We start from the raw sequence: 19,355 nt of genomic DNA on the forward strand, positions 1-19,355 counted from the left end.
ACACCACTCATGCATGGTCCATTCTAGAATGCGCAAAACATTGTTTTGCAAAATGCCCAACACGGACACACCTGGAACAAACTTTTTCAAAGGCCTGACATTGCCATGGGATATGTCGTGTGTCACACTTTTGGCACAATATGGCGGCGGCGGGTCCTGTCGGCCGCTTAAAATGGCCGCCCGCACTGAGACCCTGTTTTGTGGGGTCACAGCACTAATGCCACTGGCTTCTTTTTCGAGTTGGCACCAAAATGTTTTGAGCAGAGTGTGCCTATTCTCATCTGGCAAATCTTCACCTCCTTTTCCAGCACCAAATCTTCCTCCCACAATAATATCGCCCGAAGCTTATCATCAGCTATACCAAAGACAATTTGATCGCGGATTAATGAAGATTTTAGGCCGCTGAAGTTGCATGACTGGGACTTCAGCCTCAAGTCCGTGACAAAATTGTCAAATGATTCACCAGGTCTCTGGGTACGCATACGGAACATATAGCACTCAAATTTATTCTTCTTGGGGGAACAATGCTTATCGAAGTGCTTCATCACTTCGTCAATTTTTTTGTGATCCTCCTCATTATCAAACACAAACGAGTTATACAGTCCGAGCGCTTGTGGACCTGCCACCATTAGCAGCAACGTGATTCACCTTTCATCAGGCTGGGCCTGTAGGCCCAGGACTGAAACATTAAAGTTTGAACTGCTGTTTGAACCGCTGCCAGTTCTCACCTACGTTACTGGACATCTGAAGCCTAGGAAGCCCTCAGTGCATCCATCTCGAGCGTCAGCATTTTCTTGCACGTTGGGTCACCTCAGGCTGCAGTTCAGCAGGCCGGTCTTCCAGCCGAATGCCTAATGTTGTCACTGCCATCACTACCTTTAAATCTTCAGCACTCGTTGGTACCATGTTGTGTTTGGTCTTTTATACCTTATGAAGGAATCCACCAAACATCTCGACTTGTCCAATCCATCTCAGTGGGCTAGACAGCTGGTTTGTGATGCAGAGCAAGGCCAGCAACATGGGTTCAATTCCCATACCAGCTGAGAATTCTGAATTCTCCCTCTGTGTACCCGAACAGGCGCCGGAATGTGGTGACTAGGGGATTTTCACAATAATTTTATTGCAGTGTTAATGTAAGCCTACTTGTGACAATAAAGATTATTTATTTATTTATTTAGAATCTCTTATTGAGTCTCGTGTGGTAAGATAATATGTTCCAGAGCACATTATCATGGAGTCTGCTTAATCCTCCTCTGGAATCTGCACCTAGCACTGACCATGTCTTATTACCCTCTCAATCTTATTCTGAAGATGGCCGGATGTGTCTCCTCTTATATGGGAGTCATTGGTCACATGACCTTGGCCTAGAGACTGCATAATATGTCTGCACCGCCACCTGCTTGTTGAAGGACGTATACAATCGATCTGTGATATAGCCCATAGACATACCACCACAAGGTGTCTGTACACCCATTATACTGTGAGGGAGAGAGTTCCAGAATGTTGGCCCAGCGACAGTGAAGGAACAGAGATACATTTTGAAGTCAAGGTGATGAGTGATTTGAAGGGGAACCTCCAGGCGGTGGGGTTCCCAGGCACCTGCTGCTCTTGTCCTTCTAGATGGTAGTGGTCGTGCGTAGTTGGTCACAGAGCTCATTAGGAGCAATGGGTCAGGTGTTGGTTCATTTAATTGCCGAATAAATCAGAGACTCAACATTCAGATCTACCATGTCAAAGTGAAGATCTTCATTGCATTCGGGGAAAAATAATTTACAAATAAAAAAACAGGATAAGCTAAAGTGACCATGAAGTTGTTGGATTGTTAAACCTGATTTCTTAAACCCTTTATCGGCCATTCAAGGCAGTGGCCCTCCACAACCTTCTCAGGGCAACCAGAAATGGCTAATTAACATCAGCCAGGCCACGCAGTCCACACAATCCATGATTGAAAGAAAGATTGTGCTGGGTAGTGGGTCGAGAGAGAGTGCTCTTTCAGAGGATTGGTGCAGACTGAATGGGCCGAATATCGTTCTTCTGCACTGTACTGTACGGATTCTATGGAACTTCCTACAGAGCAGAATCCTAATACATGTCCAACAATTGAATTAACACAGTCATGAAAAAAACACTGAGAAAGATCGAAAGTCACCGAGAGAATCAATAGAAATTACAGATACAATAACAAGAGTGATTCATCCAACATCCACACGACATGCTGAGAAACTGGGGTTCCGGGAGTGTTCGTTTGTGGATAAAATCAAGTTGCATATTTCTTGTATGTGTTTGTTATCTGGCTCTTGGGGAAATCGTTGTTTTGGTGAAGTGTAAATCACTGCAGTAGAATATAGGAGAGCAGCTAACACAAAGGGTCAGTGTTTTCTGAACCAGTTCATGTTTTCTTTCTCTGTTTACAGGTTGCTTTTGTCCACCAGAAATTATACCAGGAACAGCAAGTCAGCCGGCTCTTTCGGGGAATCCCTGTCCCTGTGTTTCTGGTTTTATCGTGTCCAATAACTTCCCGAGTCTGTACCAGAACAGTGCAGACATGTACTGGTTCTTCAACATGGCTCAGTTGTCTAACTCCACTCGACAATATAAAGGTAATGGCAAACCCCATTCCCAAAGGTGAAAGTAGAGACATTGAACTGCTGCACCATCCAGTCACCAGAGGGCAGCATCTTGGGAGGGGAAAGTGTGAGCTGGTTCTCAATCCGACCCGGAGTGGTCAAACTCTACTTCACTTACATTCCGGGAGATTTGATCAATGACCACCTGCCACTTTGATGTCCCTGCGTGCTTTTGTCATTGGTCACCTGGCACGTCAATCTTCCCAACTGTCTGTGATTAATGGCATCACAAACACCCACAATCCTCTGCTCTCCAGAAACCAGAAACCGCTCTATACTCATTGTGTGGTTTCCCCCAGTTTGAGTACACAGTCACACTGCATCCTGGGAGCGGTGATGCCAAACTGCTGTTGTCAGTCCAGCTTGAGGGAAATGGGAGATGAAAGACCCCCTCATGATTAATGATGGAGGAAATGCAGCAAACAACTAGTACACAGCAAAATCCAAAGAACAGCAATGAGATAATGACCAAATAATTTGCTTATTATCGATGTTGGTTGAGGAATAAACATTAGCTCGGTCACCGTGGAAATCACTCCAATCTACTTTGAATCAGAGCAATGAGATATTTTACATCATCTGACCCAATACCTCATGGTGCTCAGAATCATAATTTGTTTATTAATGATTCTGTGAATATAAGCTTCTATTGCCCATCAGTCTATATAATGGGATGAATTCTCTATTTGGGGGGCTATTCCCCCACCGGAGGAGAATTGCAACTGATTTACGAACCCCATGAAATGCATTGTGAGGAATACAAGAAATTTCCAAGGGGCCCCTGCTCTCGGGCCGCCATTTTGAGCAGGCGGTCTGATAGCAAAGTCCTGTGGCTGGCCAGCCCCTCCTACCCAGAAATGAGCCCCGAAGCCCTGCACTGCAAAGCAGCCCGCCAAACCCAGATTGCCTGGGTGTCCCAGAGTGGGGATCTCCCTATTCATGGGGTCCCTGAGCGGGGGAGGATGGTCTGGTAGAGGTGGGTTGGGCAGGTTGTACATTGTGGGGAATGGGGGTGGGGGGTGGGGGAGGGTGGCCCTCGGATGGACCTTGGAGGCAACTCCCCTAAGGGGTTATCTCCTTGGCCCTTGGTGAGGTCCACCATGTCAGAACCAAACTGATAGATACCACAAGTAATCCACACCCACGTGATCCTCGGCCCAGGGGACTGAAGAATCATGGAGAGCCAGACTGTAGGGTATTGGGCGTGGAAATGGATGTAAATAGGTCATTAAGACCAATTTGTTTAAATCCTCCCGCCAGCGCGCAGTCCTGGACCTCGATCCCGGTTCCAGCAGGGGGGGGGGGGGGTCGGAGCATCACGATCAGTTCGGGACACGGCATTGATCCCTATTTTGTCTGATGCCCGATTATCATCCCATTGAGAACGGAATCTGGGCGGCCCGGGACAGAGAATCCCGCTCGATGTATTTGTATCTGGAGTCAGACTTAAACCCACAACCTTCGGACTCAAAGACACGATAACTATCACTGAAACATGTATGTTTCCAACAACATGAGGATTCCAACAACAGAATTATGCACAGTATCTTTCCCATGTCTGAAGCAATGAGTCAACCACAGACACTCTACAGAAATGGGACCTCCACTAACCCAGGCCTATTTTTATTCACACACAGGAATGCGATTCAGGGTGGAGTCACTATCTGTGGAATCCCAGGACGATTACATCTCCTTTGGCTGTGGAACAGATCCCGATCGACACGAACGTTTCACACTGACCCAGAAACACCTAAACATCACCAACTTTCACCTCTCCAATTGCACCGGCGCCTGGGTCCATTTCCACTCTGGACCAAATGTGCCGAACACAAGGTTCAAAATTTATTATGAAATGGGTGAGTTTTGTTTAATTCTTCACTCAAAACCCTCGCCCCCATTTCTGGCCCTCGCCAAAACTTATGAAAGATAAGCTGAGAATCGGAACTAAGCATTGGAGCAGCGTTGTAAAATAAAACAATTTCAAACTGTGTTCACATGTCATGTCCCATCGACAGGACACGGCCCATTATTGTCAGTTGAATAATCTCCCTGGAATGTTGAATGGGCCCAAACGGGACAGAACCAAAATACGAGGTTACGCTAAATGTCGAAAACCCCAAATCGAGAAAATATTATTCACGAGTGAAGTAAGGATGAAAAATGTGATCATCCAAAGCAGCTGTTGTTGCCTGACCACAGCCCCCCGCCCCCCCCACAAGCTGAGGACACCCCACTGTGAAGTCGCTGAGGGCCACCATTTTCAGGTCTTCCTATGATCCCTTACAGAACCCCCCTTTCCAGACCCCCACCTCTCAACCCCCCCCAACCTAGCGGAGGCTCCTTCATACCTGTACTTCACTCCCCCCCCCCCCCCCCCCCCACCCTTCATACCCTCACTCATCCCTGCTTTCATGGGCAGTGTCAAGGTGCCAGCCTCACAGTGCCAAGGCGCCCGGATGTCAGCGGGAGAGCCAGGTTGCCACCCTGCCCCTGACCACCCAGGGGCCTCCAATGGCCTGGGAACCCCCCCTCCCCCTCCCCCCACACTCCCCGCCCCCGGTGCCGTTCAGCCAGGTCCACATTTATGTGGACCAGTACTAATCAGTGCCTAGTTGGAGCCTCCTTGAGGAGGCCGATAGATGCCGGGAGCCAGTTAGATCCGGTTATTAAACTCACTTAACCGTGCGAGACTGGAGCCACTCCGGCTGCGTCCTGCTCCGTTTCTGGCGGGACACGGGCATTAGATCACATCCAGGACCTTCTGCCTCGGCATCTCTTCCTCTTCGCCTCTTTGCATCTCATTCCTCATGCACACGCCATCGCTCTGGGGGGGTGGGGGGCGGGCCTGATTGAGCCGCCAAGGCAGTCTCCACAGAGATTGGGGTGCCATCTTTAACGGGCACCCTGTTCAAAGCACACACTGAGTGCCCCCAAGCCCCCTGCCCACGTAAACGTTCAGACCTCTCTCACAAGTATTGGCACCCCGCTCCAGCAGATGTGATGGGCTTTCTTCCCCACCCCCCCACCCCACAACGCAAACTTTGGGGCACGGATCCACCCCCCCCAATCTTAGCCATCAGGTGACTCCATCACCCCACTACAGGCCTTGCACGCATCGGGCGACTGCCTCCCTCTACCACCGCCCCAAAACACATATAGGGAACCCATCCCTTAGTGCCAACCTGGCAGTAACAACCAATGCCAGGTCCCTGACTGGGCATGACCCTGTCCCCCAGTGGCTATACTTACCTTTGCGGTTTAGCAGGGGCTGGTTTAGCGCAGGGCTAAAGAGCTGGCTTTTAAAGCAGACCAAAACAGCACAGTTCAATTCCCGTACCGGTCTCCCCGAACAGGTGCCGGAATGTGGCGACTAGGGGCTTTTCACAGTAACTTCATTTGATGCCTTCTTGTGACAATAAGCAATTTTCATTTTTCATGAGGGGGTCCTCTCGACTTGTTGTAAATCTCACCGACGTTTGAATATTCAGTTACAGGGGAATCAGTGACGGGGGTGCTGGCTTTGTGGACCTAACCGATGAGGGGTTGGGAAAATCGGGAAATGTGACCTCTCTGGTGAGAATCACCTTTCCTGATCTCCAGAATTTCCGTCCACATCTGTGATCATGGGGATCACTAATGTTGGCTCAATGTCACACTCCCTCTCTCTGTCTCTCTCTCTCTTTTAAATTAGGGGCAAGTCTACTCTGTTAGTGCTCTATTTTACTAATAGGGCCTTAATATTACACATCAGAGACCAGCATCACTGTGTAGACATACGCCCCAGGATGTGTGAGGGAGGAGAAGGGACACTCGGAGGTCACTCTGCTGAGAATTGGAGTATTTTTTAGGTTAAACGTGTTTCAAATTCCAGCTCAACCCTCAACAAATAAAATCTTCATTTAGCTGCATATCTAGTGAAAGCATTTGGGAGGGCACTGACCTTCAGCGAAGTCCTTTCAACTGTAAATGGTACATCTTTCCCCATTTTCAGCTAAATCAATGGGAGAATGAATTATAATGTGTGACTGAAACAATGATGTCAGCTTTATTCCATTGACCAAAACTCAGAATTATCCCCAGAATTATTTTCATGACATGGAATCTTGATTTAATGAAAGTGTGTTTGCAATGGGAGGGGGAAGGGAAAGTTTTACTCTGACTCGGGGCAGATCCATGTCCCCACCCAGCCCTTCACTGTGCTCTCACACTGATATTCCTGTGTCTCCTCCATATTGCAGTGCCCAGCCTCTGCCACAACCTGAGTTGTGATGTAAACGCAGTGTGTAGCACAGACCGCTCCGGGTACCTGGCATGTACCTGCAAACCAGGCTGGAGGAGATCAGGCACCAGGTGTTACGGTAAGGCTGCCCCAGTACATCCACTTATCTCCACACAAGTCAATTTTTATACTGAAACATTTTCTATTTGGATTCTAATGGACCTGAGCTGCATCCTGGAGTTTACACAGAGCCTGAATCCTCGTGTGTATACCTCATCGGATGACACACTCAGCTCAGTGTCAGGAAGTCAGGAGTTCAAGACCACTCAAGGAATTGAAAACTTCCTGTTAATCACCCTCATTCCCTCTAATTCTGTCAACATTCATCCAATGAACACATGTTTGTGAACATGGAATAGGCTTCAATGAATGTGATAGGCCCATAAAGTACAGGATGGGCTGTGGATTCTTCTCTCTCCTGCTATCGAACTTATACCGGCAACCTTACTTCGCTCGTTGTTCAACTGTAAAGAAATATAGATTTATTTTTCATAGACAACAGACCTTCAGATTGCTAAAGCCCATGATTGGTAAGAGATAAAGTTGCCATAGTCCCAGATGACCATAGGCTGTTTCCCCTTTGAGGGGGAGAGTTGACTGATGGTGATTTAACCTGAGAGTCACCACACCTCAGGTGAGGGGCAATGTTGAGAAGGCGGGGTATTCATGAATAACCTCAGCCGGTACGAGAATAGAACCCGCACTATTTTATTTTATTCAAGGAGACCTTGTTAATTCCTAAAAATTCCTGTTCTCTTCCAATCCTCTCAATAATTATCAGGTCCTATAGATACACATTAATCACTCATGGTCAAAGTTTGTTCTAGCCACACACACCTTGCATTGCAGTAAGATCTATCTGTATTATTTATTGCTTCCTCTCCACTTCTTCTCCAGACCTCAGGAACATGGTCCACACTGTGAGGGCCCATGTCACAGGCCCCAATGTCACACTGAAATGGATGACCGTGCCTATACCAGGAGCTGTCATTCTCAACTACCAGATTAACACAAACTGCACAAACCACACCAATGGGATCCTCCAGCTGCAAAGTTACCAGCCTGGAAACGCCACCAGTTTAGTTTTACCCGGTAAGTATTTCAGATCTCAGTTAGATTTCTCTGTCCTTGGACAATGCTGAGCTCACTGCGGTCTTCTTTCAACAAAGGAGCAACATTAACCTGGGGCCGGATTTTCCGGTCTCTCAGCCGTGATTCTAGGCAACGCGCCGCTCGCTGGCAGCGGTATTCTAACTTCCCACCGCTTGTGAAACCACCCACGCCGCTGGGAAACCCACTGGCGGGGGTAGGGTGGCGGGGGGGGGGGGGTTGCGCAGCCAGCGGGACAAGTGTATCCCGATGAGCGGACACTTCCAGGCCTGGTCTGTGAAATGTGCTGTAACCGCTCACCAGTGCAGGAAGAGATCGGCATCTCTTTTTTAAATGGCGCCCGGATATCTAGACCCCCCACTGCAGCCTCCGACCCCCCCCCCCCCCCGCCCCCCAATGCTCCAACTCAACTATTTTTTTTTATTGGGTTTTGGAGCATAATATATTTACAGTTATGTACACAGAATAAAATAGCAAAAACTGGTAAGATATTGTACACCAGCTCAGAAACAGCAACTCTATACAGTTAGCAAAATCACGTTTAACAAATAAGTAGAAACATGTTTGTGTGGGGAGGGGGGGAACTAGGGAGATATATATACATTCGGGTACCCGAGAGGCAATTACAATAATTGTATCCAATACAGAGAGAGCAATACGAGGATGGATCTGGTGTTGTTGCTTGCTTCTCCCGATCGGTTTTCACTGCTGTTGTTGTTGCGCGTTCACCTCCGCTTCGGCCGTTTGTCCCATCTTTCCCCCGTATTTTCTTGCTCTCTGTTACTGTGTTTTGGTTGTTGTCGTTTCCTGTGCTCTCCCTCCGGCTTTCATTCCCTCGCCTCCCCCCCCCCCTCCTCTGGTTCCCCTCTGTTGTTCCCTGTCTCCTCCTCCTTCCCTATTTTCTCCCTGTATTCCCCCCCTCTGCTCCCCTTCCCTCCCTTCCCCCTCCCCCTTCTCCTTCCCTGCAGTTCACCTTTCCTTTCTCTTAGGTTTAGCTGTCGTTTCCCCCCCCCTCCCCCCCCCCCAGGTCTTTTCCCCCTCTCACGTGAAGTAAAAAAACTCATCACTAATCTTAGACTTCCCCCTATACCAAAAAGGGTCGACATTCTAAATGGTGAACAGGGATTCTCACTCCCTGACTCCTATGCAGACTTAGGTGGGTGCTACTCGGGTCAATCTATAATTTCAAGTTATCCCCCGGTATAACCCATATCTTCATCGAAGATTTCATCTATTTACCACTTGGTAGCCCGGGTCCCGCGTTGCTCAGTATGTAAAGTAGACTTTGTAATAACCACTTTTTCAGGATAAAACTTAAAGTTATTTTATTTATTTATTTTCTTTTCAAAGATAAAATCACTGCCTTTACAGAAAAGTAAAAAGATCTTGCTTCTGGATTCTCCTGGTTGGTTGAAAAGACCTTCAGGTCTACCTTGACAATCTCTCTTCTTTATCTTTTGGTTTTCCCCTGATGGTTTCGCTGTTCTGCTCGGTTTCTGTGTTCTATCCTTCCCATGACCGTGGGCAGCTATGAGAGCTGACTCTGCTGGCTGCAATCGATTTAGGGTTTATATTTCCCTTCTAGCAGTTATTAAGTTTATATGACATTATCGGAAAATAACTTTGTTTTGCTCTTGATTGGTCAATGTACCTTTAATCTTAATTACTTCTAACACGACAATGTATTAATGTTGAGCATGACTTTAGCTCATCGAACTCTAAATTACATTTTTTTCCCTTGCAATGTTTAAAAGTGCTTTGATCCTAGAGGGGTGTTACGTCTGGTTCCTATCACTTCTAAAGTTGCTTTATTACCAAATAGTGCCCTTAGCTTGTCAGAACTCTGATTCCGATTTGGGGCTAACCTGTGCTCTTGTGGGCACGTCTTCTCCGGCTTCTCATATTCACTTGGTATCAGCAGGATTTCACACCTAAACATTTGTCACCCAATTCAACTGAAGATCTTGGCAATTCTTTAATAACTGCTTACTAAAATAATTAACTTCAAAGAAGTTGCAAATATTGTTTCCCTTCATGTAACTAACAGTTCAATCTGCGTTAACTTGAAAGACAGGCATCAGTTTTACAGCATGAGCTGTTACAAGCTGTTTTCTTAACACCTGTTTGATAAAGGCTATCTGCATTTCAAAACTTATTTTGCTGCTGCTGTTAAAACAATAAAACAAAAGGGCTTCTTAAAACAATATGTAGACAGTCCAACTAGGGAAGGGGCGGTACTGGACCTGGTATTGGGGAATGAGCCCGGCCAGGTGGTAGATGTTTCAGTAGGGGAGCATTTCGGTAACAGTGACCACAATTCAGTAAGTTTTAAAGTACTGGTGGACAAGGATAAGAGTGGTCCTAGGATGAATGTGCTAAATTGGGGGAAGGCTAATTATAACAATATTAGGCGGTAACTGAAGAACATAGATTGGGGGCGGATGTTTGAGGGCAAATCAACATCTGACATGTGGGAGGCTTTCAAGTGTCAGTTGAAAGGAATTCAGGACCGGCATGTTCCTGTGAGGAAGAAGGATAAATACTGCAATTTTCGGGAACCTTGGATAACGAGAGATATTGTAGGCCTCGTCAAAAAGAAAAAGGAGGCATTGTCAGGGCTAAAAGGCTGGGAACAGACGAAGCCTGCGTGGAATATAAGGAAAGTAGGAAGGAACTTAAGCAAGGAGTCAGGAGGGCTAGAAGGGGTCGCGAAAAGTCATTGGCAAATAGGGTTAAGGAAAATCCCAAGGCTTTTTACACGTACATAAAAAGCAAGAGGGTAGCCAGGGAAAGGGTTGGCCCACTGAAGGATAGGCAAGGGAATCTATGTGTGGAGCCAGAGGAAATGGGCGAGGTACTAAATGAATACTTTGCATCAGTATTCACCAAAGAGAAGAAATTGGTAGATGTTGAGTCTGGAGAAGGGTGTGTAGATAGCCTGGGTCACATTGAGATCCAAAAAGACGAGGTGTTGGGTGTCTTAAAAAATATTAAGGTAGATAAGTCCCCAGGGCCTGATGGGATCTACCCCAGAATACTGAAGGAGGCTGGAGAGGAAATTGCTGAGGCCTTGACAGAAATCTTTGGATCCTCACTGTCTTCAGGGGATGTCCCGGAGGACTGGAGAATAGCCAATGTTGTTCCTCTGTTTAAGAAGGGTAGCAAGGATAATCCAGGGAACTGCAGGCCGGTGAGCCTTACTTCAGTGGTAGGGAAATTACTGGAGAGAATTCTTCGAGACAGGATCTACTCCCATTTGGAAGCAAATGGACGTATTAGTGAGAGGCAGCATGGTTTTGTGAAGGGGAGGTCGTGTCTCACTAACTTGATAGAGTTTTTCGAGGAGGTCACGAAGATGATTGATGCAGGTAGGGCAGTGGATGTTGTCTATATGGACTTCAGTAAGGCCTTTGACAAGGTCCCTCATGGTAGACTGGTACAAAAGGTGAAGTCACACGGGATCAGGGGTGAGCTGGCAAGGTGGATACAGAACTGGCTAGGTCATAGAAGGCAGAGAGTAGCAATGGAAGGATGCTTTTCTAATTGGAGGGCTGTGACCAGTGGTGTTCCGGAACAATTGGGTGAATGGCTCCCACATTCTGTGGAAGCCATCAACCGACCCTCAGATGGCGAATTTGATTTTCTCCATTTGGAGAGATTCCGAGAGGTCAGACAGCCAGTCTGCAGCTTTGGGTGGTGCTGCTGACCGCCAGCCGAACAGGATTCTACAGCGGGTGATCAGGAAGGCAAAGGCAATGGCATCTGCCCTCCTCCCCAGAAATAGATCTGGCTGGTCTGAAACCCCGAAGACCGCCACTTTCGGGCATGGCTCCACCCTCATCCCCACCACTTTGGACATTGCCTCAAAGAAAGCTGTCCAGTACCCAACACCCAACAAGTCTGGGGCAAGACCAGAACATGTGGGCGTGGTTGGCTGGTCCTCCTTGGCACCATTCACATCTACCCTCCACCTCCGGGAAGAACCTACTCATTCGACTTTTAGCTGTATCACTTTGAGCCTTGCGCACGTGGAGGTGGAGTTGATCCGTTGCAGTGCTTTGCTTGAGTCCCCACCCTATTTCGATCCCCAAATCTTCCTCCCATTTCTTTCTTGTTGCGTCCAGTACGGTGTCTGTCCTTTCTACCAGTCGTTCATACATGTCGCTTCAGTTTCCTTTATCTAGGATGTTCGCGTCAAGTAATTCCTCCAGTAATGGCTGTTGTGGCGGCTGTGGGTACGTCCTTGTCCCTTTCCGTAGGAAGTTTTTGAGTTGCAGGTACTTTAGTTCATTCCCCCTGGCTAGCTGGAGTTTCTCAGACACTTCGTCCAGTGTTGCAATCCTACCGTCCGTATATATGCCCCTGACTGTCAGTGTCCCTCCGTCCTGTCCCCACTTTTTAAAGGTGGCATCAGTCAGCGCTGGTGCGAACCTATGGTTGTTGCAGTTGGGGGCTTTGTCCGACATTTTGGTTAGGCCAAATTGCTGCTGCAGTTGGTTCCAGGACTGGAAGGTGGGCTGCTGGAGTGTTTTTTGGGTGGGGATATGAGTGCTGCCATGGCGAGGGCCCGGAGGGAGGTCCCCTTGCAGGATGCCTCCTCTGCGCGCACCCACTCGGCTTCTGGCTCCTTGATCCATCCCCTTATTCGCTCGGCCGTTGCCGCCCAGTGGTAGAATTGTAGGTTTGGGAGGGCTAGCCCTCCCCTGGACTTTGTAAGACCTTCTTTGGGATCCTAGAGTTCTTTCACCCCCCCGCACCCCCCATACGAACGCCATGATTAGTTTGTCTAGTGCTTTGAAAAAGGCCTTGGGGATGTAGATCGGAATGGATCTAAGTAGGAAGAGGTACCTGGGCAGCACGTTCAGTTTGATCGTCTGGACTCTCCCCGCGAGGGAGAGTGGGAGTGTGTTCCATCTTTGCAGGTCCTTTTTGACTTCCTCTGTCAGACTGGTGAGGTTCCATTTGTGGATCCCCTTCCAGACATGGGCTATTTGGATCCCCAGGTAGCAGAATTTGTATTGGGCTTGTTTGAACGGCAGTCCCATTAATGCTGCCCCTCCTCCTTGTGGGTGTATGGGAAGATCTCGCTTTTGCTCATGTTGAGTTTGTAGCCCGAAAAGGCACCGGACTCTCAGGAGCACGATGATTCCGTCCATGCTGCTCTGTGGGTCAGAGATGTAGAGGAGCAGGTCATCTGCATGGAGCGAGACTCTGCTCTCTGCCTCCCCTTCGGATCCCCCTCCAGTTTTTTGCTGTTCTGAGAGTGATCGCTAATGGTTCGATCACTAGGGCAAATGGCAGCGGGGACAACGGGCACCCCTGCCTGGTGCTCCTGTGCAGCTGGAAGTATCGGGAGTTGGTGTTGTTGGTCCATACGCCCACCATGGGAGCGTTGTATAGGAGCTTTACCCAGGAGGTGAACCCTGTTCCGAGCCCGAACCGCTCCAGTACCTCTATGAGGTACTTCCACTCGACTCTGTCAAAGACCTTTTCTGTGTCCAGGGAGACAATCACTTCTGGTGTTCTCTCCCCAGATGGGGTCATTATCACGTTCAACAGGCGTCTGATCTTTGAGGTTAGCTGTCTATCTTTGACAAAGCCCATCTGGTCCTCTGCGACCACCTCTGGTACACAGCCTTCTAGCCTTTTGGCTAGGATTTTGGCCAGTATTTTGGAATCTGTGTTTAGTAATGAGATGGGTCTGTATGACCCATAATCCGTTGGGTCTTTATCTTTCTTAGGTATCAGCGAGATTGAGGCCTGTGCTAGTGTAGGTGGCAGTGTGCCCCTAGCCAGCGAGTCTATGAACACCTCCCGCAGGTGCGGGGCCAGGGCAGTCGCAGATTTTTTGCAGAGGTCTGCCGGGAACCAGCCTGGCCCCGGCGCCTTCCCCGCCTGCATAGAGCTAATGGTCTCTCCCAGTGTTCGTGGTGCTTTCAGGCCCCGTTTTCTGCCCTCCCCCACAACTGCACGTCCAGTCCATCAAGGAACCGTTTCATCCCGGGCTCCCCCATTGGGGGCTCTGAGGTGTACATCCCTTTGCAGAAGGCCTCGAAGGATTTGTTGACTTTTTCTGGGTTTGTTTCCAATGAGCTTCTGGTATCCCTAATTTGCACAATTTCTCTGGTGGCTGCCTGCTTTCTCAGCTGGTGTGCCTGCAGGCGGCTGGCTTTGTCTCCGTGTTCGTATAGGGTCCCCCGTGTCTGGCAGAGTTGAAGCACTGTTTTCCTGGTGGAGAGCAGATCAAAGTTCCTTTGTAGCTCTTTCCTCTCCGCCAGGAGCTCTACGGTCGGGGCCTCGGAGTATTTACGATCTACCTCCAGTATGGAGTCACCAGCTGCAGCCTAGCCGTACTTTCCTCCCTGTCTCTTCGCGCTTTGAAAGCGATAATTTCCCGTCTTATTACGGCCTTTAGCTCTTCCCAGAGCGTGGAGGGTGAAACCTCCCCGTTTTGATTGCTCGCCGTGTAGTCTGCTATGGCCTGCGGATATCCTTTTGTTGAAGGCCTTGTCTGCTAGTAGGGCAATGCCCAACCTCCATGTGGGACATTGGGCCCTGCCCGTCTTCAGCCTCACGTCCATATAATGTGGAGTGTGGTCGGAGATCACAATTGCGGAGTATTCTGCTTTGTCTAGCCCCGGAAGCACCGTTTTCCCCACCACAAAGAAGTCAATTCTGGTGTATACATTATGTACTGGGGAGAAGGACAACACCTTCTCCCCTGGGTGGGTGAACCTCCAAAGGTCCACCGCCCCCATCTGTTCCATAAAACAACCAAGTTCCTTTGCCATGTTTGAGTTTTTCCCAGTTTTGGGGTTTGATCTGTCAGTCACTGGGTCCTGTACACAGTTGAAGTCCCCCCCTCCATGATTAGTCGGTGCATCGCTATGTCGGGGATTTAGCGACGGGAAGGTGGGAGGGGGGGAGAGGGGAGGTGGTCAGGACAAGTAACCAAAAGGTTGGGCAATGAGGTAGGTATTAAGGAGAGTTTTAAAGGAGGAGAGACAAGGACAGATTTAAGGAGGGAATTCTAGTGCTAACGCCTGGGCAGCTGAAGGTGCACTGCCAATGGTGAAGCAAGTGAAATTGAAGATCTCAAGGCGCCTGAATGAGAGTCACACAGATATCTCAGAAAGCTGGCGGCTGGAGGAGAATATAAAGGTGGGGAATTTCAAGGCCAGTGAGGGGTTTAAAAACAAGGATGTGAATGTTAAAATGGAGGTGTTACTGGATGCGGAGTTAGTATCTCGTGATCACAGGAGTGATGTGTGAAGTTTGGATACAAGAAGCTCAGGTTTACTGAGTTTGTAAACTGGCCAGGGGAACAGATGGATCATTGGACCTTCCAATTCTGTGTGGTTCAATCCCACATTACAACATAGTGAATCATGGAGATGCCAGAGAAACCTAGAGGTATGTTTATGGAAGTTGTTTTTCCTGTGTTTTTTATGTTGTCTGGGTGACTAATGTGTATTTAATTGCAGGTCTGGGCTCCCTGACGGTGTGTACCACTGTGATCCAGGTAAACACCTCCTCAGATGGCCTGGTGACCACTCGGCCTTTCACCTTCAGAACCTACTCTGGTGAGCTTTTCCCACTCTCTAGTTTTCTAACTTATTCCACAATGTACAGTATTGTCAGACAGTTCTCCACAATTCAAGCCAGTGTTTGTGGACATCTTGATGCGAAGCAGAATTGGACATGGAGGGTCAAAGTAGCTCAGTGGAAAACAGCACAGTGACACATTGGTTAGAACTGCTGCCTCACAGCACCAGAGGTCCGGGTTCAATTCCGGCCTTGGGTATCTGTGTGGAGTTTGCACTTTCTCCCTGTGCCTGCATAGATTTCCTCTGGGTTTTCCGGTTTCCTCCCACAGTCCAAAGATGTGTAGGTTAGGTGGATTGGCCATGCTAAATTTCCCCCTAGTGTCCAAAAGGTTAGGTGGGGTTACAGGAGTAGGGCAGGGCCATGGCCCTAGATACGGTGCAGATTCGATGGTCCAAATGGCCTTCTCGGCACTGTAGGGATTCTATGAAATTAGTTAATCAGGCCAAGAGGGAAGATGTCCACAGGTTGCTTTGCAAGAGCAACAGAGCAAACTTAGCATGAAAATATATTTTAGTTGTCATTGTGAACAGGGAACTTGAAGAATTTTCCCTCAGGACTTGGACTTGAATTCTCCTCCGTATACTGTATGAAGACACTGAGAGAAATACTTTCCATGCTGGTCATCTGTCTATCTGCACCTTACAGAGGGCAGGGCTTTGCAGTGTAGATATCTTCTGTAGTGACACCAGTATTGATCTATGGTCAGCCAGCTGGAGATAGGAATGAACCAGCTTTCCTCTGCATCCCCCAGAAAGGAGAGAGGTGTGATGAGCTCTGCATTGAAGTGTATCCAATCATTTCCAGTTCACAATGAATGAGCTGAACAAGAGCCCAGGCATAGATCTGAGCCCAGTTGGTGAAGGTGACGAGTGTCCTGTTGTTGGTGTCAGTGGGGATGGTTGAAGGCAGCTCCTTCACAATGTTCTTTATCATCTGGACTGTTTTGTGGCTGTACTGCAGTTAGACTATCGACATTGTGGTTGCTGTAACCCTTACCAGTGAGGGACAGTTTAACAGTAACAGTGCTGTTCGTAATTGTACCTTCATTAAAATGGTGAACACAGTAATTATGTAAGAACACAAAAACATTGAATTGATATCACAAAATGCAGATTCTGCCCTGGAAAGTTGCTGATTCTGTTAATATTAAGCTTCCCTGATAGCTCAATTAGTCTGTTCAGTGGGCTGTTAAGCCCCCGTTCATCCCACCTTATATCCACCACATGTTCGGAGTGGGTTGATCTGACTTTCTTGCTGCTTGCTTTTTGGGAATACACAACCTGGTACCATGTGGTGATTTTTGTGAGGGGTTTCCAGAATGGAAGGTGTAGTGATCACAAAGATACACGAAGCTCTCTTGAAGAACTGAACTAATTTTATTAACACTACTAAATTTGAGTTTGACACTTATTCTAAATAACAAACATACATGTAAAAATTAAACTACACTCACTAACACTATCTCTATCTACTACCTATAACAATTATATCTTAACTAACTCTGCAATACACTATGAATCTTGACGTTGTCAGCTCCAGGTCTAGTCTCCTCCCCGAGCCCAAGATCCAGTGCTATTTATAGTACTGTTCCTTAGCTCCCTCTAGTGGCTCGGCTTAACATAACATTAACTCTTCCCATGCTGTACATTTGTATAATGCCACGATCTCTGCTGAAGGTGCTAAAGCAGTCGCAGGGTTAGGAAAGGGGAAAAATATCCACCAGAGTTTTCCCCACCTCCTCTCCTCCCTCTCTTTCTCTGTTCAAATGCCCCCTCAGTGGTGGGAGAACAGTTTCAAGTTTCCCAAAGATACCTCCCCATGTGTGAATAGGCTGTCATCACCGGGGTAAAATTCTCTACTTCACGGATACTGTGACTCATTAAGCATCCTGTCCGTTCTTAACTCCACCAGCGCCGAGTGGGATGAGAGATTTGACGGGATAGAAGGGGGAAATCCAAACACCAGATTATCATCCATTCGCTGAAGACCTTAACTTAACTCCACAAGCACAATAGCCACTGAGTGAGGCAGAGGAAAGAGATTTTTGATCAGCTGTGAATTAACCCACTCTAGAAAAAGATAAAGGAAAACAAATTTCTGTCAGACTTTCATTTACTCCTGGTTTTTAAAGGGTGATCTGGAAAATAACAGCTTACTTTGCAGCCGTGAGCACAAATTTCTGTTCCTGCAGTGATCGCATGGAGCCCTTGAGCTTAACGACTTTTTGTTTTGGTCTTTAGAAATGATTCCAGGGATTCTGAGTTTAACATCCATCTCCACCACCAGTGCTGTGATCTCGTGGGCCCCGCTTCAGAGTGTGAGTGCTCTGAGGGACTGCAGTCTGCACTATTACAGTATTGGGAGACCCAGCACTGTCCACACTGTCAGCCTCGCCTCAGCCAATACAGAGTCACTGATCACAGGTAAGACGTGAAGGCAATCAGCTCTCAGCGACCTGGGGAGATATTAGATTTCTGTAAAATTCACAGAAAAGTGAAAACATAACTTGTCCCTTTCATGATCTTCGAAAATCCCAAGCCGCTTTACAACCAATTAAGTTCATTTTCAAATGCAACCACTGTTGTAATCTAGGAAATACATCAGCCAATTCGTACACGCCAAGATCTCACACAAAATGATGTGAGAATGATCAGATCATCTATTTTAGCGATATGGTCTGAGGGATGAATGTTGGCCAGGACACCAGAGAGAGGTTCCCTGTTCCTCTTTGAAATAGTGTTGTGGGATCTTTTACATGCACCTAAAGGCAGAGATTTGTCATTGGATCGTCTGAAAGACAGCTCCACTGGTGCCCTCCCTCAAAGCTGCACTACCATGTCAGGGCTCTGGAGTGGGCCTTGTACGGACAACTTTCCGACTCAGGAGCTACAGTACTACAGTAGGACAACTGAGCTATGACTGAGACTTAAGAGGCATACTTCACAGAATCACAGAATTCATAGCCTTGTATGCCTTGGCATCGCAAGTGCGCATCTAAATAATTCTGAAATGTTATGAGGGTCTCTGCCTCCACCACCCCATCAGGCAGAGAATTCCAGACTCCCTCCACCCTCTGGGTGAAAACATTTTTCCTCACATCCCCTCTAATCCTCCTGCCCCTTCCCCTAAAGCTTTGACCCCCTATACCAAGGGGAAAAGTTTCTCCCTGTCTACTTTATCTATGCCCCTCATAATTTTATACATCTCAATCATGTCCCTCAATTAGGGGCAGCACGGTAGCATTGTGGATAGCACAATTGCTTCACAGCTCCAGGGTCCCAGGTTCGATTCCGGCTTGGGTCACTGTCTGTGCGGAGTCTGCACATCCTCCCCGTGTGTGCGTGGGTTTCCTCCGGGTGCTCCGGTTTCCTCCCACAGTCCAAAGATGTGCGGGTTAGGTGGATTGGCCATGATAAATTGCCCTTAGTGTCCAAAATTGCCCTTAGTGTTGGGTGGGGTTACTGGGTTATGGGGAGAGGGTGGAGGTGTTGACCTTGGGTAGGGTGCTCTTTCCAAGAGCCGGTGCAGACTCGATGGGCCGAATGACCTCCTTCTGCACTGTAAATTCTATGAAATCTATGTCCCCCTCAGTCTCCTCTGTGCTAGTCAAGAAGAAAATAGGATTTTCCTTGACTTTACCTGTCTGTAACCTTTCATGTCCCCTTTTTGCTCTCCTAGTTTCCTTTTTAATTCCCTCTTGCACATTTTAAAAGCCTCTAGAGCTTCTGCTG

General features: G+C 47.9%; 1 protein-coding gene across 1 annotated transcript in view; it reads left to right on the forward strand.

Moving 5' to 3' along the window:
- The window catches only part of LOC140395956 (uncharacterized), a 193,072-nt gene that overhangs the window by 23,658 nt on the left and 150,059 nt on the right, over window positions 1-19,355 (forward strand). Inside the window, exons 6-11 of the mRNA XM_072483985.1 lie at window positions 2,415-2,600; window positions 4,265-4,483; window positions 6,866-6,985; window positions 7,804-7,998; window positions 15,501-15,599; window positions 17,865-18,047. Coding sequence (XP_072340086.1) covers window positions 2,415-2,600; window positions 4,265-4,483; window positions 6,866-6,985; window positions 7,804-7,998; window positions 15,501-15,599; window positions 17,865-18,047 — 1,002 coding nt within the window. The remainder of the gene's footprint in view (window positions 1-2,414; window positions 2,601-4,264; window positions 4,484-6,865; window positions 6,986-7,803; window positions 7,999-15,500; window positions 15,600-17,864; window positions 18,048-19,355) is intronic.

Source organism: Scyliorhinus torazame, chromosome 19 (assembly GCF_047496885.1).
Source record: "Scyliorhinus torazame isolate Kashiwa2021f chromosome 19, sScyTor2.1, whole genome shotgun sequence".
Taxonomy (NCBI): domain Eukaryota; kingdom Metazoa; phylum Chordata; class Chondrichthyes; order Carcharhiniformes; family Scyliorhinidae; genus Scyliorhinus; species Scyliorhinus torazame.